Source organism: Bos mutus, chromosome 19 (genome assembly GCF_027580195.1).
Source record: "Bos mutus isolate GX-2022 chromosome 19, NWIPB_WYAK_1.1, whole genome shotgun sequence".
In the NCBI taxonomy this organism is placed as follows: Eukaryota; Metazoa; Chordata; class Mammalia; order Artiodactyla; family Bovidae; genus Bos; species Bos mutus.
Genome location: NC_091635.1, coordinates 36,336,209 through 36,357,306, shown reverse-complemented (window position 1 = coordinate 36,357,306; position 21,098 = coordinate 36,336,209). Strand labels below are relative to the sequence as shown.

Genomic DNA, 21,098 nt, shown 5'->3' with positions numbered 1-21,098 from the left:
GTGCATAGTGACCATGCCTTCCTTCCCAGGCGCTGACCTGCATGGAGAGAGAGATGTTGAGGGCACTTAAAACATCGTTCAGTTTCTGAACACTACTTACTCTCGGTTTCTTGCATGTGAAACACAGTTCCCAAATGTTCCTGCTTTTCACTTGTGGATTCTTTGATTTGAGTGTAAGTTTAGGGATAGGTGATTTGTGGTATTAGTCTAAAAGTGTGAGTCATGTTTTCAATTGCATTTTGGTTTGATACCAAGAGTATCTTGGTTTGCTACAACTTAATGTAAATTCTGAACACTTATAGTTTGGTTTTCTGAGTTTGACCTCAGTAAGGTGATAAACTTGTGTTTGTCCTAATGTTCCAAGAGTGTCGGGAAGTAGAGAATGGTGCCTTCTGGGCCTACTCTTCACCACGGAATCCAGTGCAAGATGGTTACATTGTGCTGAGCTTTCAGGGGCAGTAGCTGAGGAATCACCCAGGACCTGCAGATGAGACCCTGGGATAAGGCTCAGATGGTCAGTCTTCTGTTCGGTAGAAGAGTGAAGTATGTACTCAGGCATCTTCTTCAATGTGAGTAGTGTTAGACTTAGGTGCAGATGAACACACTTGATTCTCTTGCGAGCCTAGCTCCTGCTGTCCACAGGGCCTGGCTGGGAGGCAGAGAAGACATTGTTTGCCTTGTCCACTGTGGCTGACCCCACATGTAGCTGAGTGGGGAGGGTACAGAGGGAATGCTGAAGCTCTGGGTTGTAGCTTTCAGTCCAACACTTCTGTTTCTTTTCTTAAAAACCAGCATGGACAGAAAGGTATCCCTCTGGAAAGGCCTCTGGAGGGAGTGTCAGGTAGACTGGCTGCTTGGCTCCGTGTGAGCACAGCTGCTGTTGATTGGGCCCCTTCTCTGCCCCCTGCCATGGCCGCTCTGCTGAGGATGCTGCCTCTGTCTCGCCCACTTGGTTGAATTTGTCTCTGTGTGACTAGATGGGTCAGGTAGTAAGTGTGGCAGTGAGTAGGCAAATAACAGCAGCTACGTGGCCAGATTTTTATTCAGCATTGCACGAAAAATGTGCAGAATTCACGGAGGAAGAGGAGAACACCCCTGTGTGCCACATGGGACAGTGGCCCACAGTGGAAGCAGCAGCCTTGAGGTCAGGCCACTGACACACTGCCCGTAGGCGCTCAAGCAACCGGAGGTTGTTGGAAACCTCAGGATTTGGGTCAGCTCCTGACCCAACCGCTCCTCACCTCCTGGCCTGTCTTCATCGTGTATTCCTTGCTCATCTTCACCCCACGGCCCTCCACCAGCGTTGAGCAGCACAGCGTCTCTGCTGCTGAGATGACTTCTGGGGAAACCCACCACCAGCCAGCCAGGGGGACAAGTCACCTGCCCCACGCTGACCCTTCTGAAATGTTAGCTAGTTTTAAAATCATAGAGCGAGAGTTCCGTGCTTGCGGTTCTGCCGTCTGTCTGGTTCCTCTCTCCAGTGCTTTGAGTTGTTGCTGGCGCGCAGTAAGCTCTTGTTTCGAGGGTGAGCGCATACACTGACGGTGCGTGCTCTTGGAAGAGGCCAGGAGTGCTTCAGAGGCACCACGTAGTAGTGTGCTGCTCCCCCTTCTGGCCCATTCCTTTCCAGTTGAGGTTTCAGAGGTAACTACTGTTTCTTAAGTATTTTTTCCAGAAATTTCTTAAACATTTTCAATACTTATTTTTTATCCAAAATACAAATGAGAGCTAAACATATATACTGTTCTATAACTTACTGGATTTTTAAAACAATCTTTTCTTGGCATCCTTCCATTTCAGTAGCTTGTTCTGTCTGTAAAGTATAATAATACTGTACAGAAAAGGGAGCATAAATTAAATACGTAACTTGGTGAATTTACAAATGAAATGTCTTCTAATCAGCAAAGATCAAAAATCAAAACATTCTCAGTGTCATGGGCCAGCCCTACCTCATGAAAAAAAAAAAAAGTGCATATTAAAAAGCAGGTTTCTGTTTCTGATTTCTGTATGTTTCCTGTGAGCCCCGCACAGCCTGCCTGCGTGTGTATCTGTGTCCACTGCCTCCTTCCCTCTTTGTGTGTCCTGTCTTCAACCTGGCTGCTGTTCCCTTCTCTCCAAATTTCCCTTGACCTTTCGGAAGCCATTGTCCTTCGCTGCTGCCTGTCCTCAGCTCCTTGGTGGAGGGGGACGAGCAGAGTGGTGCTCTTTGCTCCTCTTCCAGGCTGAGCCCGAGAGCCATCATGTATGGCTCTGTGTCCTTGGTAAGTTCCTAAGATGATACGTATGGAAGCAAATACCTGATTTCTTAGAGTGATCTTAAATTTCACAAAGATTAATGAGTCCATCTTTCCAGTGAAAATACTGAAGTTCTCTTACTTTTAAATTTTGTTTTCCTTGAAATAAGAGCCAGTTACCGAAATACGATGTGAGGTATGTTCTATAATAGACTGATAGTAACAACCTTTTTTTTGTTCACAGTGCTGCGAACTCCTGTCCTTCTAGCCCCCGGGGAGCAGGGTCTTCAGGGTACAAAATGGGCCGTGTGATACCATCTGACCTCAATTTAATGGCCGACAGCTCACAGCCGGAAAACGAGAAGGAAGCTTCAGGTGGAGATAGCCCAAAGGTAAATAAATGTTTCATAGCTTTGAAACAGAACCCAGGGCCTGTTGGGCAGCAGCTATCTTCACCTGCATGTCAAGGAACACCCGCCCAGGGCCTTTTGAGAAGTGCCCATCTGCGTGGGTGCGGGTGATTGCTGAGTGTGTTCTCAGTGCTGGGCTCTCAGAGATGCACTCTTTTGATCATTCAGCCCTGGGCCGTCCTCAGTGGCAGCCGTGGGCCCAGGTGCTAAGAGTTTGAACCCTCGGTCCTCATGGGGCCCAGCGCCTGGTGTCCTGGGAGACGGTGCTTGGCGTTCAGTAGTGCTGTCCTAACGCTGCAGGTTGCGCATGTGCATGTCTGAACGTGTGTGCACACATGTACACGAACACACACCTTGGGGAGGACACGGCAGTCCCTTTTGGATGATGATTATTGGATGACTTACGGTAGGACCCTGCCTATTTTTATTCTTTGCCCCAGTAATGCCCCTTCTAGGACTTCATTTAAGGGAAATGGACAGAAATCTCAAACTAAAGTTCAGACAAAACAGAAAATTGGAAACAACCTAAATGCCCCTAAATGAAGGAAGGTTGATTAAGTAAGGGGATCTCATATGATACTGATATAAAAGTGCTCTTGATAGAACACTAAGTGAAAAAAGAGAGGAAAACCAGACATAGTGTTACTTTAAGTCTGCATTTATATAAAATGGGGTCTATTCGTGTAGTAGGACAGGTCACACCCGTGGGAATGGATATGTCGTGGCTGTGAGCCATCTGTCCACAGCAGCCAGGAGCCTCTTGCACACGGTACTGGGCAGGCGCAGACACAGGGGCACTCTGTAAGATTCCATTCTTGTCCATTTCCCTGTTTAAAACCAGGCAAAACTAAGTTGTATTGTTTTCAGATACATTCTTAGATGGTAAAACTTAAGTCACAGCTGGGTTCTGATTAGTACAGAATGTCAGGAAAAGTGGTGGCCTTCTGGGAGGTTGAAACGGCGGGGAGCAGGGCATGAGGAAGCTTCTGGGATGTGGGCTGTGTTCTCTCTTTACCTAGCATTGGTTGTACTGTTGGTCACTTTAGAAAAATTTGTTTTTGGCTGATACGGATATATTGTAGGCTTTCCTGCCTATTACAATTTTTTTTTTTTTTTTTTTTTTTTAAATGGAAATGTGTAGAAGAAAGATAAAAAAAGAAACCCACACATCAGCATAAGCACAGTGAGGAAGGCTTTATGCTCTTGCCTGGTAGGACTCCAACTCAGTCACTCCACCATCCCTGTCCTGTAACTCAGGGTGAGCTCATTCAGAGGACAGACAGGGCAGTGGCTGACCCAAGTGCTCAGGAAATGTCAGCTATTTGAAAGTGAGGTGCTGGGTGATTCATTCTCTTTGTGCAGAGAATATCCTCCACCAGCTGTCAGGACTGAGCTTAGCCTTTGCCCGTGAAGCCTGCATCCCCTTCTTTGGCTCTTTGCCTTCCTTCCTTGCCCATGCTGCAGTCCTGCCTGTCTGCCTTTATTGTGTTTATCTCTAAACAATATCTAAATTGTTCATTTCTTAACCTCATATAAGGAGTATCATCTTGAATGTATTGTTTTGCAGTTTACTGTTTGCATTCAACGTTATGCTTTGTTGATATGTGTAGTTTACAGCCAGAGAGAGGTACACCCTCTCCCCAGTGGGCTTGTGCATGTGTATGTGGTTCGGAGTCATCCCAATGGCAAAGAGCCCTGGTGTGTCTAAGTACGCTGGGACCAGGAGTGCCAGCATCCTGCGCTGTGCATGGCAGCCCTGCACACCTGAGCAGTGCTGCCCGGATGCCTTGGACCCCAGAGTAGGAACCCCGAGTCTGGCTCCTGGTACTCTTGTCTGCTTGGGTTTTCTTACAAGAGGCGCTCCTTGATGGACTTTTGGCAATTCTGAGTGGACATCACTCTCCTGCTTTGGTGTTCACCGCTCTTGCCCCATCTCCTTGTGTGCATGAGAACCCCCACCAGGGCCTGGGAGATATGCCAGCTCATCCCACCCCTTGCCACCACTGGCCTGGCCCAACTCTTCACCTGACCATGAGATCAACATGATGAGCCTATGGCATGGATCAGCATGCATGCTCTGGACTCTACTGAGGTCCAGAAGTTCTACTGAGTTTTTCTCATTTTCTTATTCTTTTTGTTTTTGCCCTTTGGACTTTTTCTTTACGGGGTTTTAATGTTCTTTTTTATACTGTTCTACATGTCTTCATTTGTTTCCTCCAAATTTTCCAAATGCTTTCCCATCATATTATATCCTCCACCACCACCACCACCCCACCCCACACACACACAGCCAAACCCAGTCCCTGGGCAGTGACAATACAGAGTCCTAGCCACTGGACAGCCAGGGAATTCTCCCCATCATATATTACTTTTATAGGAAGGACGACAAGTATTATCATAGAAATGCTTAAAAATGTCAAGAATCCTGAACTTCAGTAAGTTTAGTAAAAATTTTGATTACTTCAGTACTTTTTTTTTTAACTTTAATACAGGATGATTCAAAGCCACCTTATTCCTATGCACAATTAATCGTACAAGCGATTACAATGGCTCCTGATAAGCAACTCACCCTAAATGGAATTTATACGCACATCACAAAAAACTATCCCTACTACAGGACTGCGGACAAGGGCTGGCAGGTAAATCCTTTTCAGTTTGTTATTAAATGTTTCTGTTACATGTCTTGTATATGCTGGTTGACAGCTGAGAGGGGCATGGAGTGGCTGTGTATATAGCTGGGGCGTAGGTAACATGAGATGAGTGAGGGTCTCTGGTGCTGAGGGAGCAGGAGTGTCAAGGCCTGCTGTGGCCACGCTCTTTCTGACCTTCTTAGCACGTGGTAGAAGGAATAGTGGCTCTGAGGAAACCTCAGCCCTGTTGCTTGCCGTCATGGTCTTCATGGATGGGAAAGGCATGGGTGGTTTGAGATGTTTCTCTTGGACCAGTGAGGGAGGGAGAGTTAAAAATCCTGCCTATCCTTTACTTTGGTGGTCTTCTGTCTTCCTCATTGACTTCTGAAGACGTACATAGCTTTTTGAATTTTGCACAGAGATGGTTTTCAAACTGTTACTGAGGAGCCCTTTCTTCAAAAGATGCCTCCTCCAGGTAGCCAGTGCACAGAACATGAACACAGTGCTCCTGAGCTGGGGCGCCTGCCTGCTGGTTGACTTGCACTCACAGCCTATTCCTAGGCTGTCTGTGAATCTGGGTCTCCTCAGAGGACATTTGGAAGTCGGTGCATAGTATTTCCATTGTTTCAGCTTTTTAATTTAGTTTTTCAACCTCTGCATCATATATGTTTTTCCTCCTTGTGTGTGTGTGTGTGTAGACATTTACTAGGCAGTTAGTAGAGCCTCACTAATTCAGACAGTATAAGAAAGGGTAAGTTTGAAGTGTTGAACGGTAAAAGCATATCAAAAGAGAGAAGAAATATACATTTAAAAATTTTGAATTCGTTAAGTAATCAGGAATGGCCACAGAATTCCTTCAAGTCTTAATGAGTACATTATTCTTTGACAAGTACATCTGTTGAACCATAACCACAATCAAGTAATATGGCCAAGGGGTTGGGGGGTGAGCCATTTTCTGTTTAATGGAGGGTAAAGACTTTTTCTTCTATCTGCAGATCTATAAACATGTTATGATAAAAATCCTGACTATTTTCCTTTGTAGAGGGTCTTTGGTCTGTAAAGGCTACTCCCCTGGGCTGGAGCATCTGTGTCCTGCCCGCCTTCCTGTTCACAGCCGGGTGGCATTTCCTAGTTGGCCATGAAGGAAATGCTGGCTCGGGAAAAAGACTTGCATATTCAGCTACCTGGCAGGTCCCTTAAGATGATGTACAGTAAGTCCCAACAGTATTTACTACCATATTTTAATCTGCAACAATGAGGTTGTGCTTCTAAGAAAATGTTAAAGGAAGCAGAGGCAGACAATAGTCTGTGTCCATGGAACACAGCTTCCTGTGCACGGGCAGGTGAGGTCTCACATAGTGTCTTCAGTGAGTTCCACGCAGCTCACTGTGTGTAGAATTTTGATAATTTGAAATGTCAGTGAGCTAGGCTGTAATGGAAGTGTTTCTGAAAAACCTGGCCAGACTTTCAACATTCTGTTTCCCTTCTGGTTGTATTTCCTGTGCTTTGTAGCATCCATTTATGCGAGAACTGATACTGTGCATCACAAGGTTTTCTTGTTAAAGGCTGAAGGGCAACCTATTCCTGGCTTTAGTCTCCTGGGGAGTGAGTCAGGTCAGGAGGGGCTGTGGTCACAGAGAGGTGAGGCCCACGGAGGTGAACCCTAAGCACAGATTGCTGCTGGCTCCTAAATTGACTTCACAGCCTGCTTAGAACTGAGAGTTACAAACTGTCAGTAACACTTTTTATTGAAACATCTTCTTTTCTGCCCAGAAAAAGGTCATAAGGATGACTGTGCCTCTTGCCTGTGAAAGGCTGCTCCCGAGACACTGTGCACCTGCTCCGGTTGTTTCAGCGGGAAATGCCTTTTCCTGCTCCAGCCCTCTTTAGTTTATGGGCGTGCACGCAGGTTCCTGTCCTCAGCAGTCCTTGCTGTCCCCAGCAGGCCTGCTTGTGTCCTTTTCTGTCATTGGACTCAGCTGCTCATCCTGAGGGACTGCACTTGCAGTCTCTACACAGAAGGCTCATTCCTGTTCCCTCTCTCCTAGCTGAAAACAAAGGGAGTTTTGCAACCTTGTTTCATAAAAGACCCAGATCCTTTTTCTTATAAGGAAAAAAAAAAATCCAACTGTCAACCAAAACAGCGCATTTTTCAATTGGGGGTTTGCAGACTGCATCCTGCCACCCCCAGTGGGTCAGAGGCGGCAGCAGTGCTGTGCTTCTTAGAGCTTGAATCCCTCCCTCTACCTCAGTTTCTAAGATGACGTGTGTGGACTCTTCCCACTATACCAATCCTGAGCACTTAATGGAAGCCCATGGCTCCTTTATGTATTTTGCAGTCTACCCATGGCAAAGCTTTTTGATTAATCTGGAGCAAATTTGACGGTAGAGCAGGATGGTCTGAATAATGCCACTAGCTGGGGAGATGGCATATTTATCTACTTTGGTTGCCTACTTATGCCAAAATGTTTTATTTTGTTATGACTTATAATTTTACCCTACCCAGAACAGAGGTGTTTGTTGTGCCTGAGAAGTTTGAGAATTCTGGTTCTCTTGGCCCCTCAAAGGATCAGAGCTGGTTTCCGAGAGTCGAGGGAGTGACTTGTGCTGTCCTGCACCCTACACATTGGACTCTCCTTTAGAAAGTTCTTCCTGTAAATTTCTTTACAAGTTCTTACTACACAGAGTACACACTGGCAAGTGCTCAGTGCTGAGTGGGGCTAACAGACACAAACTGCGTTCTGGGCAGGAAGGCTCGAAGCCTCAGGGAGGGCAGGACAGCAGGCACAGGTGACCGGCCCTGTGCCCTTCCCTCCTCAGCTGGGTTCCGGGAAGCAGTCTCTACTGGGGAGAATTTGGAGGAAAGAGTATGTGCAAAGTATTGCAGATCTTTTCTTCATATTTGATTTTAAATAATAGCCCACCTTTTCTCTGAATACTTCATAACAGTCTGAGTCACTGGAATCAAATTAGTGTGGTCTTAATTTGTGTAGCTTGATTAAATTAGGAAGGCCTTTACTTACCTTAGAAATACAATTTCTGTGTATGTGTTAAATATTTCTTAATACCTCATCATATTTTCTAGAGTCTTGTTGGCTGGAGAATCACAGGTGACCATTAATTGGGCTCATTTGTCTGTGGGAACATTGTCAGAGTGGAGAATTTAGGCCCTCTTTTGATGGTGCAGACTGGGTTCAGAACAGAAAATAACAACTCCCTGACCTAAGAACTGACCATACAGCTTGTGGTGGTGTGAGGGGTAACAGCCGCTGTGTTGCTGACCTGGTCCTGACCTTTGTCAGTGAGTAGAAGCCCTAGCACCCCAACCCCTGAAGTAGCGTTTCCTGCCTTCAGATTCCCACTGTGCTAACCTCCCTTTCTCCTCCTGACAACATGAATGTGAACCTGCTTCCCAGTCAGTGCAGTTCCCGCCTTCACATGGGGCTCAGCACCGCCCTGGTCACATGTCACCCAGCAAGGTGGCTAGGCAGTCACTTCTGAGCTCCTGTCTGAGTGCCGGCTTCCTGTGGTGCAGTCCAGAACTCTGGACCCTCAAATCCAGTTCACAGTGCAAGTGTCCTCCACTCATTTTCTGGGCTGGCTTTTCTCAGTCTTTTTTCTTAGGATCTGCCTTCTATTCCACACTCAAAAGGTCTGAGTGCAGACAGAGGATTGCCTTCTCTGTCTTGATGGGGACACCAATAATAGATTTGATTTTCTGGAGGAATTTGTCAGTAGGTCTTGGTTGATAATCAGCCAGACTCTGTAATAAAACATCATAGCAAGTATCTTTGTGATTATGGAAATATTCTGAATCTAATATAATACATCTCCTTATAAACAGTCTCACAAATCAGACACAGCCTAGCCTGTCCCTTCATCTTGCCTGTGAGATGACTGACGTCCATAGGTGTTGGTGGTTTGTTGTGGCCTGTGACTGATGTGGTTCTTGAATAGTCCTATGACTGGTGTGGCTCTTGAATAGTCCCTTAGATTGGTTGCAAAGTAGTATTTGACTTATTTGGATTTCTGAGCCACCTCTGGCAATTCAGAATTTTAGGTTATGGCTGGCAGTTCTCTTAGAAAGTTAATTGGAGAACTTAGAAATAACTTTTTAATAACCCAGAATTTTAGTTTGAGTTGAAATTTTAATAATTTATTAATTTTCAACTTAAACACTAATGTAAGTGCACAAAATGATCTGAATGCATGACTTCCATCCAGCTTTTCTTTGAGCTTTTGGAGGTCTCCAATTTGGGTGCAGCAGAGAGGTCTCCTCAAGTCATGCGTAAACTGTGAGCTGAGTTTTTTGTAATAGAAGAATGGACTTAGGAATTGAGAAAGTTTCTCCATGTGCTTCATGAGATTATTTTGCAGATCAAAGTATATGGAAGTTCTTTGACTGGAAGATGGTGTCAATAATATTTCTCAAACTTTGGCTCATTTTTTTTCTCCTTTGCTGGTTTGCCGAATACCTTATAGCGGATTAATTAATTTTAAAAGCTGTGATGGATTCTATAAGTTAATTTTGTACTGATAAAAAAAATATTTTAAAGGGATGGCTGTTCTCTACACTGTTCATCTCCAAAAGGAGAGAGGTCACAGTGATGGCCCTTGATTTCCTACCTGGTAAAAAGGTAGAAGCTGATGCTTTCCCATTGGAAGTAGCCTCTTTACGTGTGGTATAGATTTCTCTCCCCTTCTCCACGCCCCAGTTCCCTTCCTTGCCTGCCGGTGCCCACCCTGCCATGCTGTTGACAGTGCCCCATGTCCTCTGTAGAAGCTGCCTGGCAGCCTCTGAGTGGTCATGCCCACAGCTCCTCCTGCACTTCGGGGAGGGCCGGTTTCTTCCAGCACAGAGCTACAGGACCTTTTCAGGGCACTAAAACTGGGGCACACTTTTATTTCTCAGCAAAGAAATATATGAATTCTACGTATTTTTTTATGTTTCATAGAATTCAATTCGCCACAATCTCTCTCTGAATCGTTATTTCATCAAAGTACCACGTTCCCAGGAAGAACCAGGCAAAGGCTCATTCTGGAGGATAGATCCTGCCTCTGAAAGCAAATTAATAGAGCAGGCTTTTAGGAAAAGACGGCCTAGGGGCGTGCCTTGCTTTAGAACCCCTCTGGGACCGCTCTCGTCTAGGTAAGGAAAAAAGACAAACAAAAAGACCTCTCTTAATGGTCAGTGGATTTACCTTTGATGTATTGGTAAATTTTCCTTTTGAAAATGAAGGAATTACCAAATGCATTATGATTAAATGTTGGGCTGGGGATTTGGGAAAAAAAAGAAGTGTTGGATGCCTCTCATGTATTTTTGTTTCTAGTGCTAAAACAATTCAGATTATAAAGTTTTATTTAAATTGTATTCCTGTGTAGCATTGTTGCTTCATTGAATGAATATTGTCAATATGATGAGTAGGCAATATGACGATGCCATGTTGATAGTTTCTTCCAAAAGTTCCTTGGCATGTGAGAAGCTCTTTAAAGCTACATCTTTGCTGTTTCATTTTTAGCTTCATTAATAGTTACTCTGCGTTTTTAAATGAGAAAATAATGACTATAATGTAAGCCTTGAGACCCAGCCAGCTCCACTTACAGGCTGCCGGCTCCTGCTGCCTGGCTGTGGGTGGGAGCTGCTTAGAGAGGCAGCCAGTCCTGCCCCACACTGCGTGGCCCATGCTGGGCGTGGAGCAGCAGCGTCCTGCACACGGTGGCTCTGTCCCAGCCGTGCCAGCCTTGCTGAGTGTCTGTCTCAGGTCACAGGCGTCACACAGAAAGTAAGACTTAACAACTGTAGTTGGTTGGCAGAAGACAAATGACACCCCTTTTTGCAATATACACTTACTAAAAACAACAGGGCAGCTTAATGAGTGCTTTATCGTAAAAATCCATTGTCTTCTTTTTGGTCGTACAGAAGTGCTCCAGCCTCTCCCAATCATGCTGGAGTGCTGTCTGCTCACTCCAGTGGTGCCCAGACCCCTGAGAGCCTGTCCAGGGAAGGTTCACCAGCCCCTCTGGAGCCCGAGCCTGGTGCCTCACAGCCCAAACTCGCTGTCATCCAGGAGGCGCGGTTTGCCCAGAGTGCGCCAGGTAAGATGTGCAGAGGGCAGGTGTGGTGGGAGAGGGATGGTCAGATGAGCGTGCGAGCCAGAGGCCTTGAGCCTTTGAACCTTGTGCCTGATAGGCTCTGAAAAGCTAACTGCACCGTGTTCTTTTTTTTTTTTCCTAATCAGTTAACGTTCTTTTGTGACTTTTATGTGTAGGTACCTGAAGAATTTTAGAATTAACCTGTTTCTCAATTGTTTCATCATTCATAAGTCTATGAAAAAGAATTCCCTCAAAAAGAAATAACATAAATTAGACAAAGTAGACACTGTCAGGAAAGAAATGTCTGTTTAGTAGGTAGGTGAATGTTTCCTAGTATACATACAAAGTCATAATGTGGAATCAAAATGTGTGCCCTGGGGAATTAAAAAAAAGTAATGTGAAAATGTGTTCAAGGTAATTCTGTTATGTTCCTACTTGGTTGGCAAAATGTGCATTTTGATATTTTGGAGTTCCTGGCCATGCTGGCAACAACCCCTGCCAGCCCCATCTGTAGTTCCTGCTGCTGGAGCCCAAATGCCCAAACCCGAAAGAGCAGAGGCCGGCAGAGCGGCTGGTGGACAGCTCTCTCCATGCTTCCTGCTTCTCCACGCCTGTCATAAGATGGAGACTTCGATACCAGGGAGCACGGCCCCCTCCTTCAGCCCTCGTTGGGCAGCTCCTTCCCGTATCCTGTGTTGATGTTTTCTTTTTCATGAGGAGAGAACTGTGGGAAGAAGTGTTGTAAGAAATCTGAACAGGGACATCCCTGGCGGTCCTGGGGTTAAGACTCCACACTTCCACTGCAGGGAGCATGGGTTTGATCACTGGTTGGGAAACTAAGATCCCTCGTGCCATAAGGTGTGGCCAAAAAAAAGAAAATCTGAACAAAGCAGAGATTGCATTTTTAGCAGTTAGATATACATTAACTATCCCCATTAAATATGTCATTTCTTTCATTGTGAACGACTGCATTATTACCAGATGAAAGGGGCCACCTCCTGTTTTCTTAAATCAGCCTGTAGGTTGCGACTAAGGGGTCAGTTAGTTGGTTCGGGATACCTGAGCCTCACCTCCGCTCCCGTCCTCGGCAGGTTCACCTCTGTCTAGTCAGCCTGTCTTAATCGCCGTGCAGCGACCACTGCCACCGACGATCAAGCCTGTCACCTACACTGTCGCCGCCCCTGTGACGACCTCGACTTCCCAGCAGCCCGTGGTGCAGACGGTTCACGTCGTCCACCAGATCCCAGCGGTGTCCGTCACCAGCGTGGCTGGACTGGCCCCAGCAAACACATACACCGTCGCAGGGCAGGCTGTGGTCACTCAGGCAGCTGTGCTGGCCCCCCCGAAGGCGGAGCCACAAGAGAATGGAGACCACAGAGAAGTAAAAGGTGAGCAGCAGCAGCAGTCACTTTGGGCAGTTTTTCAAGCTTTTAACAACCTGCCAGCCTTGTTCACCTGAGCCTTGCTAACATGTTACGTAACGTTGTGCTAGAGCAGAGATGTTTGCCACCTGGTTTGCTTTACTTTAAATTAGTGAGAGTTCTGTAAGCTACCCAGTAATATTAGTTGATTTCAATTTTTTTCTCTTTTCTTTGAATTTAGTGAAAGTAGAACCTATTCCTGCGATTAGCCATGCCACAATAGGTGCTGCTGGCCGGATCATTCAGACGTCACAGACCACCCCTGTCCAGACGGTCACCATCGTGCAGCAGGCACCTCTAGGTCAGCACCAGCTTCCAATAAAAACTGTAACACAAAATGGGACTCACGTGGTGCCAATCCCCGCCGCTGTCCACGGCCAGGTGAACAATGGTAAGCAGTGTCCTCCGTGGGTAACTGGGTGCCAACAACGTGAGTGAAGGTCCTCTGCTTTCCTTTTATGAAGCGTGGTGTTCAAAGTTTTCATTCTATTACAGTCTCATTTTTATTTTTTCTGAAGAAATGTTTGCATTTCTAAACTATTGGAAACGGAATAGGAAGTAGCTGGGAAGTAGCTGTGGGAATTGGCTCCCATGTAATTCCCATTGGAGGCGCTATCTGAAGAGGAAAGCATTTCTAAGTACCTAGAGAGATGAAAACACTCCCGCCTTTCGTAGCCATCTAGGTGTGGCCTGGAAACAGCCTGGCAGCTGGATGGTGAACCCTAACTTCGTACTGCCCCTTGGGGGCATCCCAGATGACTCCAGAGGCAGTGCCCTCCCCTGGCGCAGGGGCTGCTTGAGAGTATCTGAGGGCGGAAGACGGTCTGCTGTGCTCTTTGTTCTGAAGGCCCTCAGGAGCCCTGTTGACATGGCTCCCCATGGATGTTCTGACATAGATGAGCTTAAGGGAGCTTGGCTTTTAAATCAGAAAACAGAGAACCTCCTTCCATCCAGTTCCACAGAGCAGTGTGAAGGGTAGGAGTCCGGCTGGCTATTGAGTCAACTCAAGATTTGTGGGTCCTTGGAGCTTGTGTTCAGACATCTTAGCAGTGGGTTTTCACTCAGGTGTGTGCAGTGCGTGCTGTCCACAGTGTGGGCTGTTGCGATTCAGCTGCAGGACCTCAAGCAGTAGAATCAGAAGCTATTGGCTCAAACTAGCTCTCTGTGCCCAGAGATAGTTTCTCTGAAAGAGGGGGGGGGACAGAAGGCTTGATTGTGTTGACCTCTGAATCCTTACTGAGTGAGCTATTAAGGGATGGAGACCTAGGACACCTCATGTGATTCCACTTGCCCCTGCTCCTCCCTGAATTTAATAGAGATCTGTAGGCAGATCTCTATTGTAACATTACAGACAAGATCTGTAATGTTTTCTAGGGAGGATTAACCACTGAGAGTTTTTTGTTTTTAAATAATAGATAACATGCCACCTGTGGATAAATTGGGAAATTTGCAACCAGTTGCTCATTTAAAATGCTTTATTCCTCAAGCCATGTGTCTCCTAAGTAAGAGTTGCTCAGGCCTCATTTTTTCTTTGCTCTGTGAATTAACTTCGTTGTCACAGGTGGTTCAGATGTGGCAGACCTGGTGACCCTTGGCGTGGCTGGGAGCAGATGCTGTTGAGGTGGACGGTCCATTTCTGGTCTGAGCTGTTCCTCTCTGTTTTAAGTCATGAAGACATGGTGTGGGCCAGTGATTCCCAGACATCATGTGCCTTAGAATCACTCAAGGGCTCTGTCCCAGAGTCCCCAGTTGAGCATATCTGGCCTGGGGCTCAAGAATGTACATTTCTCATGTGTTCCAGACCTTCCAGGAAGCACTGCACGTCAGGAACCTTTTATGTCTACCTAAGGAGTTTAAAAAACGGAGTGCCCCTTTCGCATATTTAAATTGGTATCTAAAATTTTTCTTCATAAGTTTAATAAGCAAGGAATTAAATTTTCCACTATTAAAAATACTGATGTTTAATTTTTATTACTACTGTTTTTCACTGCATATTGCAGCTTGCAGGAGCTTAGTTCCCTGACCAGAGATTGAACCCTCTCCCTTAGCAGTGAAAGCACAAAGTTCTAACCACTGGACCACCAGGGAATTCCCATTACTGATGTTTTAAAATAACACATCATTCTTTTAAATGTGCTCCTGGCTCTGAATCCTGTCCTGATTTGATACCCACTTTCCCATGTGGCTCAGCTGGTAAAGAATCCACCTGCAATGTGGGAGACCTGGATTCGATCCCTGGGTTGAGAAGATCCCCTGGAGAGGGGAAAGGCTACCCACTGCAGTATTCCGGCTGGAGAGCTCTGTGGGCTGTATAGTCCACGGGGTCGCAGAGGTGGACGCGACTGAGCGGCCTTCACTTCTCACTTCACCCACAGACCAGCACACGGATAGGCGGGCTCACGCATCCTCATGGCTAAGTCCCACGCCCCCACGGATTTCGTGCTAATGCCATATACTTATGATTGAATGTCATTTACTGAGTACGTCTTTTCTCTGCAACAGCAAGATGTAGAAACATTAAAGATTTAATTATCTGTGACTATAAGGATTCACTTACCCATTGTTGTAATTGAGGAATTGATCAAAACCAAAATTCGGTTCAGTTCAGTTGCTCAGTTGTGTCCAACTCTTTGCGACCCCATGGACTGCAGCATGCCACACCTCCCTGTCCATCACCAACTCCCAGAGTTCACTCAGACTCATGTCCATTGACTCGGTGATGCCATCCAACCATCTCATCCTCTACAGTCCCCTTCTCCCTCCGCCTCCAATCCTTCCCAGCATCAGGGTCTTTTCAAATGAGTCAGTTCTTTGCATCAGGTTGCCAAAGTATTGGAGTTTCGGCTTCAGCATCAGTCCTTCCAAAACCAAAATTTTAATTCTTTAAAAATTGTATTTGGGAGTTCCCTTGCAGTTTAGTGGCTGGAACTCTGAGCTTTCACTGCTGAGGGAGCAGGATCAGTCCCTGGTTGGGGAACTAAGATTCTGTAAGCCGCACGGCATGGTCAAATAAATCCATTTATTCATTCATTCATTTTTAGTAAAGATGCATTTCTCAATACATCTGGGCTTTAAAGAAAACCAAACAATTATTATACTGATGATTGCTGCTGGCAACAGGAAGCAAAGTGCTGGGTCAGCCCTCACAGACATTGTTCCTACTTAGAAGAAGGAAGGATAGAAGAAATGCTGAAACTCCTTCCAGTTTTAGTCATCTTTCAGCAAAAACTATTTTAAATTATCTGTTAGTGGCAAATTTTATTGGTTCTCCGTCAGTTCAGTCTCAGTCTTTTACTTGGAAATCACTTGGTCCAGAAGAGTTTGCTGCCTAGGCAGTAGTAATTGGGGTTCACAGCGCCAGTGTCTCCACTCTTCCTTTGTTTCAGGCTCCATCTTGACATTTTCATTCCCAGAACCAGCACAGTTGAGTGGCTTTAGAGACAGGGGCTGTTAAGAAAGGGGAGGAGGGAGGAGGTGGCAGATCAGCTTTAGGAAGATTGTGTGGGCAAGTGGAGATGGTGGTTTTCCTGAAAACTGGTGTTGGGTGGATGCTGTGTGACCCAGCTGTGGCCTCTTTTTCTCTTGGAATTCACTCTTGAGAAAGGGAAGTAGTGCCTGTTACTAATGAATTTTGAAAACCAGAAGGTTTGATATTTTAACTTTTTATTGTGGGAATGACAGACATTCTGGAAATCAGGTCATAGCCAACCTTGTTCATATTCCCCACCTGCCCTGTCTGCTCCCACCCAGATATGTCATTCCCTGTTTGAGCATGCATCTCTAATAAAAGATAAGAACTTTCTTTTAATACATAAGCACAATACCATTATTATAGTTTTAAAAATAAAATCTTTTCTCCTTAGGATTCAAATCATATGTACTTTTTAAAAATTGTGGTAAAATATACATGCAAAATTTACCATTTAAAAGTATGCAGTTCAGTGGCATTAAGTACATTGACAGTATTTTGAAGACATCACCTCTAACTAGTTGAAAAGCGTTTTCATCACCCCAAAAGGAAACCTCATACCTGTTAAGCAGTTACTCCTCACTCCCCACTTGCCTTCGTCCCTGGTGACCACTAATCTACTCTGTCTCTGGACTTACCTGTGCTGGGTGTTTCCTGTAAATGCAATCATAAGAACTGTGGCTTGTGTTAACTGGCCTCGCTGCTGTTTTGAGGTCCATGCATGCTGCAGTGTGGTCGGTACATCATTCCCAGCTGAATGTTTCCATTTTGTTTACTCATTCATCAGTTGGTGGGCATTTGGGTTGTTTCCACCTTCTGGCTATTTGGAATAATGCTATGGCATTCGTGTAAAGTATTGGTTTGAATCCTTGTTTTCATTTCTTTTGGGTATATACCTAGGAGTGAAATTGCTGAGTTATATGGTATATCTGTGTTTACTTTATTGAGTAGCCATCAAACTGATTTCCACAACAAGCACAGCAATTTAACATTCCATCCTCAGTGATGTATAAGGGTTCTATTTTTCATTTTCACATGATGTTTTTCCTTTTATTTTTGATCATGGTCATCTTAATTGTGGTTTTGATGTGCGTTTCCTTCGTGACTAATGATGTTGAGCATCTTTTCATGTGCTCGTTGGTTATAGCATCTTTGAAGAAATGTCTAAATCCTTACACTCTTTTTTTCTAAAGTGGGTTGTTTGTCTTTGTTGTTGAGTTATAGGAACTCTTTATATATTCTAGATACTAGGTCCTGATCAGATACAGGTATCCCCTGCTATCCAAAAGTAGAGTTCCCATGAAACCTGAGAACATGTCTAGCTAACGGATGTACAGAATGAGTCAAGATAGAGCAGAAATGCTCACAGACACAGTTCAAAGCTCTGCTGTCTTGATGCTGAGATGGAGTGTGGTTCCTGGGGAGGAGTTCGGCGGTGCCACTCACTGCTTGAGGTGCTGCTGCCTCTAAGGGCAGAAACAAAGTGGTAAAAACAAGTGTAAACATTGCTTGCTGCAAAACAAGTGGTAAACATTATTTTTGCTTTTCCCCTTTCTCCATAGGAGTGAAAATCCTCTTTAGATTTCTTTCCATTAGCGAAAATGGGTAGTGATGTCGCTATTTCATAAAAGCAAAGTGGCATAAAGGAAACTTTTACAGAAGGGTGTAGGGAGGATACTTGTATATGATTTGCAAATATTTCCTTCCGTTCAGTGAGTTTGTCTTTTCACTTTCTTGGTAGTATCTTTAATGCACACAAGTTTTTAAGTTTGATTAAGTCAGTTTCTTTTCCCTTTCATTACTTGTGCTTTTGGTGAGAAGAATTCATTGCCAGACCTTAGGTCATGAAGACTTACACCTTCCCCTGTGTTTTCTTCTACTAAGAGTTTTATAGTTTAGCTCTTACATTCAGATCTTTGATCTATTTTGAGTTAATTCTTGTATCTCATTCAAGCACCTGTTTTTATATTTTGCATGTGGAGATCCAGTTTTCCCAGGACTACTTGTTGTAGAAACTGTCGTTTTCCCGTTAAATGGTCTTGGCTCCGCTGCTTTGACCTCAGATATATGAGTTTATTTTTGCTGGTTCTCTTTCATTGATTTTTGTGTCTGTCCTTAAGCCATAATCACACTGTTTTGACTGCTGTATCTTGGTAGGAAGTTTTGGGGTCAGGAATTATGAATTTTAAGATCAGCTTTTCCAGTTCTGGGGGGAAATATTGGAATTTTGATAGGATTGCATTAAATCTGTAGATTGCTTTGGGTACTATTGCCGTCTTAACAGTATTAAGTTCCCTCATCCTTGAGCATGAAATATCTGTCCATTTATTTAGGTCTTCTTCAATTTACTCAACAGTGCTTTATAATTTTCACTATAGAAGTCCTACAGTGTTTAAGTCTTCGTTAAAATTCTTCCTATTTCTTTTGAATGTTTTTCTAAACGGAATTGTTTTCATAATTTTCTTTTGAGATTGTTCATTGCTACTGTATAGAAATACAACTGATTTTTTTGCATGTTGATCTTGTACCCTGCACAGGGTTTTCTTTATGTGGATTTGTTAGAATTTCTATATATAAAGATTACATCGCCTGCCAGTAGAGGTAGTTTTACTCCTTTCCCACCTGGATGCCTTTTATCTCCCTTCCTGCCCGGCTGCCCGCAGGACTTCCCGTACAGTGTGGATTAGTGTTGGCAAACGAGCGTCCAGTCTCTCAGCACTGACGCTGTCTAACTGTGGGTTACCACACGTGTTATTATATTGTCCTTTAGTCTATCAAAACAGTGTATTCTGTTAGTTGATTGTATATGTTGAACCACCCTTTCATTTCCAGGATAAATCTCACTTGGTGATGGGGTGTGATCCTTTTAATATGCTATTGAATTCAGTTTGCTAGTGTTTAGTTTGAGGATATTTATATCCATATTCATCAGGGATATTGGTTTGAGTTTTCCATATGGTCTTCGGCTGGCTTTGATATCTGGTAGTGCTGGCCTCATAGAATGAATTTGGAAGTCAGGCTCAGGCCATTGTGTATTGGAACCTCTTCTTGGCACTTTCTGGGGCCAGTCATGCTGCTCCAAAAAACCCAACATGCTGTGGTCACTTCTCAGCCTCTTCTGCACTGGACCACAATTCTGGTCACAGATACTCAGTCCATCTTTGTGGAGAGTCTGCTGCCCTTGACCTCCAGCTTGTGGGGTGGTGGTCTTGGGAAGAAAGGAGTCTTGACCCTGCTGACAGTGTTCCCCTGTGACCAGCATTTCACTCGTCATCCTAAAGAGCCTCTGCTATGCTCACAGGTACTGTTCCTGTCTCACAAAACTGGCCCTGGCCGGCCTCCAGCCTGTGTTTCGCTGGGTCCAGGTCCTGGTGCTGAGGAAGCAAAAGCGTTCTGTGGAAACCTGGGCTGTCTGCCCAGCGGTGTGCTCTTTTAGCTCCCCCGGCCTCCTCCTCCAGGAACCACGTGTAGGTTGTGGTTGCAGCAGGCAGGGCGCCCACTGGACCAGCATGACCTTCTGCTGGTGCACGGGCAGGAGCTGCCTGGACTTGGGCCAGGACTTGGGGGCGCAGCCAGGTTAGCACTGAGGCAGCACCACCTCCAGGGCAATATTCTGCCTCTCCCTGCAGCACCTGCCCCGTGTGAAGCTGCTGCTTGGCAGGACCCCTGGGAGGTGGTCCCACACACGCACTTGAGCCTCCGTACCTGGATGCCATGTTTGCAGATTTCTTGCAGATCGCTGAAATTTACTTATAACTCCCAAGTCGACACTGCGCTTTCACAGTCCTTTGCAGGCTTGTGCAGAACAGCAAGGTATTTGAGTTCAGCATGCTGGCTCCCAGTAGAGCAGGTTGTGGTAGCGCCCATCTCCTTGTTTTAGCTCCTGCTATGAACATGTGTCTTTCCCACTTTTCTTTCTTTTTTAAAGTTATTTTATCTTTGGCTGCGTTGGGTCTTTGTTGCTGCATGGGCTTCTCTCTAGTTACTACGAATGGCAACCGCTTTCTGGTTATGGTGTACTGGCTTCTCTTTGCTGTGGTGACTTATTGCAGAGCACGGGCTCCAGGGAGTGGGCTTCAGTAATGGTGGTGCACAGGCTTAGCTGCCCCACGGCACGTGGGCTCTTCCCAAAGCAGGGATTGAACTGGTGTCCTCTGCGTTGCCGGGCAGGTTGACTACTGGACCATCAGGGAAGCCCCCACTGCTGCTGAGGGCCGTGTGTCCCATGTTTTGTGCTTCCTGGTGGAGGTTTTGCTGTTTAAAGCGGGCTCCCGGCCTGGTTCTGAGAAGGCCTGGGGTGTTCTAGGCACGAAGGTTGTGATGTGCCTCATGGGGAAAATACAGGCATGAGTTCCGTGTTAATGGATAAACAGTATAGGTTAAGTTGTCTTTAATCAAAAAACACATAAGACGGGGTATGTATCGATCAGCTGATAAGCCCCACCCTGTGTTCCCCCTGAGACAGTGGCTCAGCAGCCGCCAGCCTGATGTCCTGTCTGGTCTGGCTCAGCTCGGGGCTCTGATTGACTCACAGCTGTGTCAGGCACCTCTCAGGAGCAGTGGTGCTGGGCTGTAGCAGGAAACGTGTCTATGAGTTACACTCAGACAGGAGTGGAGCCTCTGCCTGAGTGGGGGGGGCATCCCAGGACACAGCCAGGGAACCAAGCAGGACAGTGGACGGGCAGGGAGACCCACAGGGCCAGGCCTGCTGCGGGAAGCAGGCGCACTGGGGGCCAGTGACGAAGAGAGGTGTTTTGGGGGTGTTCACAGCCACAACAAGGCTGCAGAGGACCGGCCTGGAGGCTGTGCCACCATCCAGGTTGTAGCTGCTGGCCTCTGCC

The 21,098-nt window shown here is 45.7% G+C and overlaps 1 protein-coding gene across 1 annotated transcript in view; it reads left to right on the top strand.

Moving 5' to 3' along the window:
• The window catches only part of FOXK2 (forkhead box K2), a 53,059-nt gene that overhangs the window by 26,406 nt on the left and 5,555 nt on the right, over positions 1–21,098 (top strand). The window contains exons 3-8 of the mRNA XM_070390121.1: positions 2,479–2,626; positions 5,137–5,283; positions 10,230–10,423; positions 11,195–11,370; positions 12,459–12,755; positions 12,970–13,179. Of these exons, the coding sequence (XP_070246222.1) occupies positions 2,479–2,626; positions 5,137–5,283; positions 10,230–10,423; positions 11,195–11,370; positions 12,459–12,755; positions 12,970–13,179 (1,172 nt within the window). The remainder of the gene's footprint in view (positions 1–2,478; positions 2,627–5,136; positions 5,284–10,229; positions 10,424–11,194; positions 11,371–12,458; positions 12,756–12,969; positions 13,180–21,098) is intronic.